Raw genomic sequence first — 2215 nt, forward strand, 5'->3', positions numbered from 1 at the left:
GGGAGGGGGTCTCAGGACTGGGGTGGTCTCTCCAGGATCCCAGACACCCGGAGAGAACACTGCCTCTCCAGGAACGGGGCGCCCCGGCTCTACCTCCAGGGCCTGACAGGGCGAGACGGGTGATGGCGTCATCGAATTCACTTTGTTCTCTTAGCAGAGGACGTTGGAGGCGGAAGTGGTAAAGGATTTAAAGCAGGAAAATGCCTTGAAAGGCGGTGTTTACGTGGGTCAAGGGCAAAAAAGCCAAGGGCTCAGGGACCCGCCTCAGGGTGATTTTAACCCAAAGGAAAACAGTCGACTTGAAAGGCCGAGGTCTGGATTTACTGGGGGCAGAGGGCCGGATGCTAGGATTTAAAGTCCTGAAAGTGAAGTCAGGGGTACCGCGCAGCACCGATTTACACAAGAAACGAGAGGCTTGGTACAGCGTACCCGACTTCGCATTCTCCGGTTCCGCAAGGCGCTGCATGGGCGGTGTTTTAGTGGCCTCCGGGGCGGGGCCTGAGCGGAGTGCTACCGGCGAGGGGCGGGGCGAGGAGGGAACCCCGGGCGGCTGGGGACGGGAGGTGCCTCCCCGTACCTTGAAATTGCTAATTTTAACCGTCTGTCTGTAAAGAGGACTGTGAGGCGCAGGTCCAAGCTAGAAAAGTGTTAACTCTTGCTGCCCAGCGTGACTTGTCCTCTGCACTACCAGCTTCCCGGTCTTGAAGAAACGGCGCGTGCGCTTAAGGGCTGTGGGCGGGGCCTGAGCAGAGCAGGACCAGCAAGGGGCGGGGCGTAAAGAACCCGGGCTTGCGCTACGACTGAGATGGAGGGAGGAGAGCCGGTAGAGGTGTGGTGTGTGCGTCCCTTGGATTCCCTCCCAAGTTTACCTTTTCTAGGTTTAGACATGCTTAAGGGTCTTTGTATCTTATGATAGGATGGCTTCCTGCTTAGCTTAAGTTACTGTCTCTAACAAGTTTTAAATTAAATGCTTACAGTTGTGTGGGCCACTTATTTGGAAATTTCTTTTTAACAAGTTGAAAACAGTTTAAGTCAAAAGCTATTTTTGCCAGCGGTTGACCGTTGGTCCTGAACTGAGAAAACTGTGATCTCAGTGAGGAGTAGCTGTGGGGCGGTAGTTGGATCCAGAAGCATTGCCTGCAATCAATTAATTTAAGCAATTTAAATTAAAAAGAACTGGAGTTATCTGTGTAGGGATTACAAGTTAAAATATGAAATACAAAATTCCCAATGGGTAGAACGGACGATAGAATATTAAACGCTACAGAACAGCATTTTGTTTCAGAATTTTTCGCCATGGAAGGGTCTAGGCAGCCAGGAGGCTTCGTCCTTTTCTCTTCTGATTTTAGGCTCTTTTTATTTCTGAAGTGGGTCTACTCAGCCTCAAGTAGCTACCCCTTGGATGAGCTCACTGCGGTCCCAGTTGAAGTTACACTCGCCCTTTGTGCTTGGTGAGGGTGAGGACTGTCCGGGTGGAGGGTCCTGCTTCTGCCCTCCTCTGCTGTTCCTGGCCAGATAGATCCCTTCCCACTCTTCCAGGTTAAAGGACCCCTGCACACATCAACCCCCTAAAGTGAAGGCCATACCAGAGGGTGTACTAGTTTCATTTTGTGTTCTTCTCATTAATTTGCTGACCATGTGCAGAGTATGTAACTACAGTCCAGGCTTGTCTGCATCAAGAATAAAATGGTAAGCCAATGGAATACACTCTACCACCTCATCCAGGTTATTTTTAAATCATGGAGACAAACACCGTCCTCTGTCACTTACAGTCATGCAAGTCAAATGCCCCAAAGCAAAGGCCTGGCATGTGGACGCCCCCATCACACCAGCTCTACCTTGTCCCCGTGTGGCTCATCACAGCTGGAGAAAAACACAGCCCCGAACTGACTGTTCTTGATTCAGATTCCTGGCTGTTCCCTCACATTCCCTGTGTGTTTGCTCCATACCTTTCCTATGGAGCTCCTCAAAAGTCCACCTCTACCTCTCCCACCTTTTTTTTTTTTCAAAGACCCTGTTTATTCTCCACTGAGCTCCTGGAGCAAAGGAAGAGATCTCCTCTAACTGCCTCAACAGTCTGCCTCAGGGCCTGTGTTCTCTCCTCACTATTGACTGTGAACAGCCTGAACCCACCTCTGGCTGTTGGTGATCCTGAAATTGTGCCTTTATGTCAACTCCACTCTGTGTCAGGACAGCATGGCATTCTTCCTCCTCT

General features: G+C 50.7%; 1 protein-coding gene across 1 annotated transcript in view; it reads right to left on the reverse strand.

Moving 5' to 3' along the window:
* Nucleotides 1-1383: 1383 nt before the first annotated feature.
* The window catches only part of LOC104984254 (zinc finger protein 160-like), a 12403-nt gene continuing 11571 nt past the window's right edge, over nt 1384-2215 (reverse strand). Inside the window, exon 5 of the mRNA XM_010833921.1 lies at nt 1384-1551. Coding sequence (XP_010832223.1) covers nt 1384-1551 — 168 coding nt within the window. The remainder of the gene's footprint in view (nt 1552-2215) is intronic.

The sequence above is a fragment of the Bison bison genome, unplaced genomic scaffold (genome assembly GCF_000754665.1).
Source record: "Bison bison bison isolate TAMUID 2011002044 unplaced genomic scaffold, Bison_UMD1.0 scf7180017845361, whole genome shotgun sequence".
Taxonomy (NCBI): domain Eukaryota; kingdom Metazoa; phylum Chordata; class Mammalia; order Artiodactyla; family Bovidae; genus Bison; species Bison bison.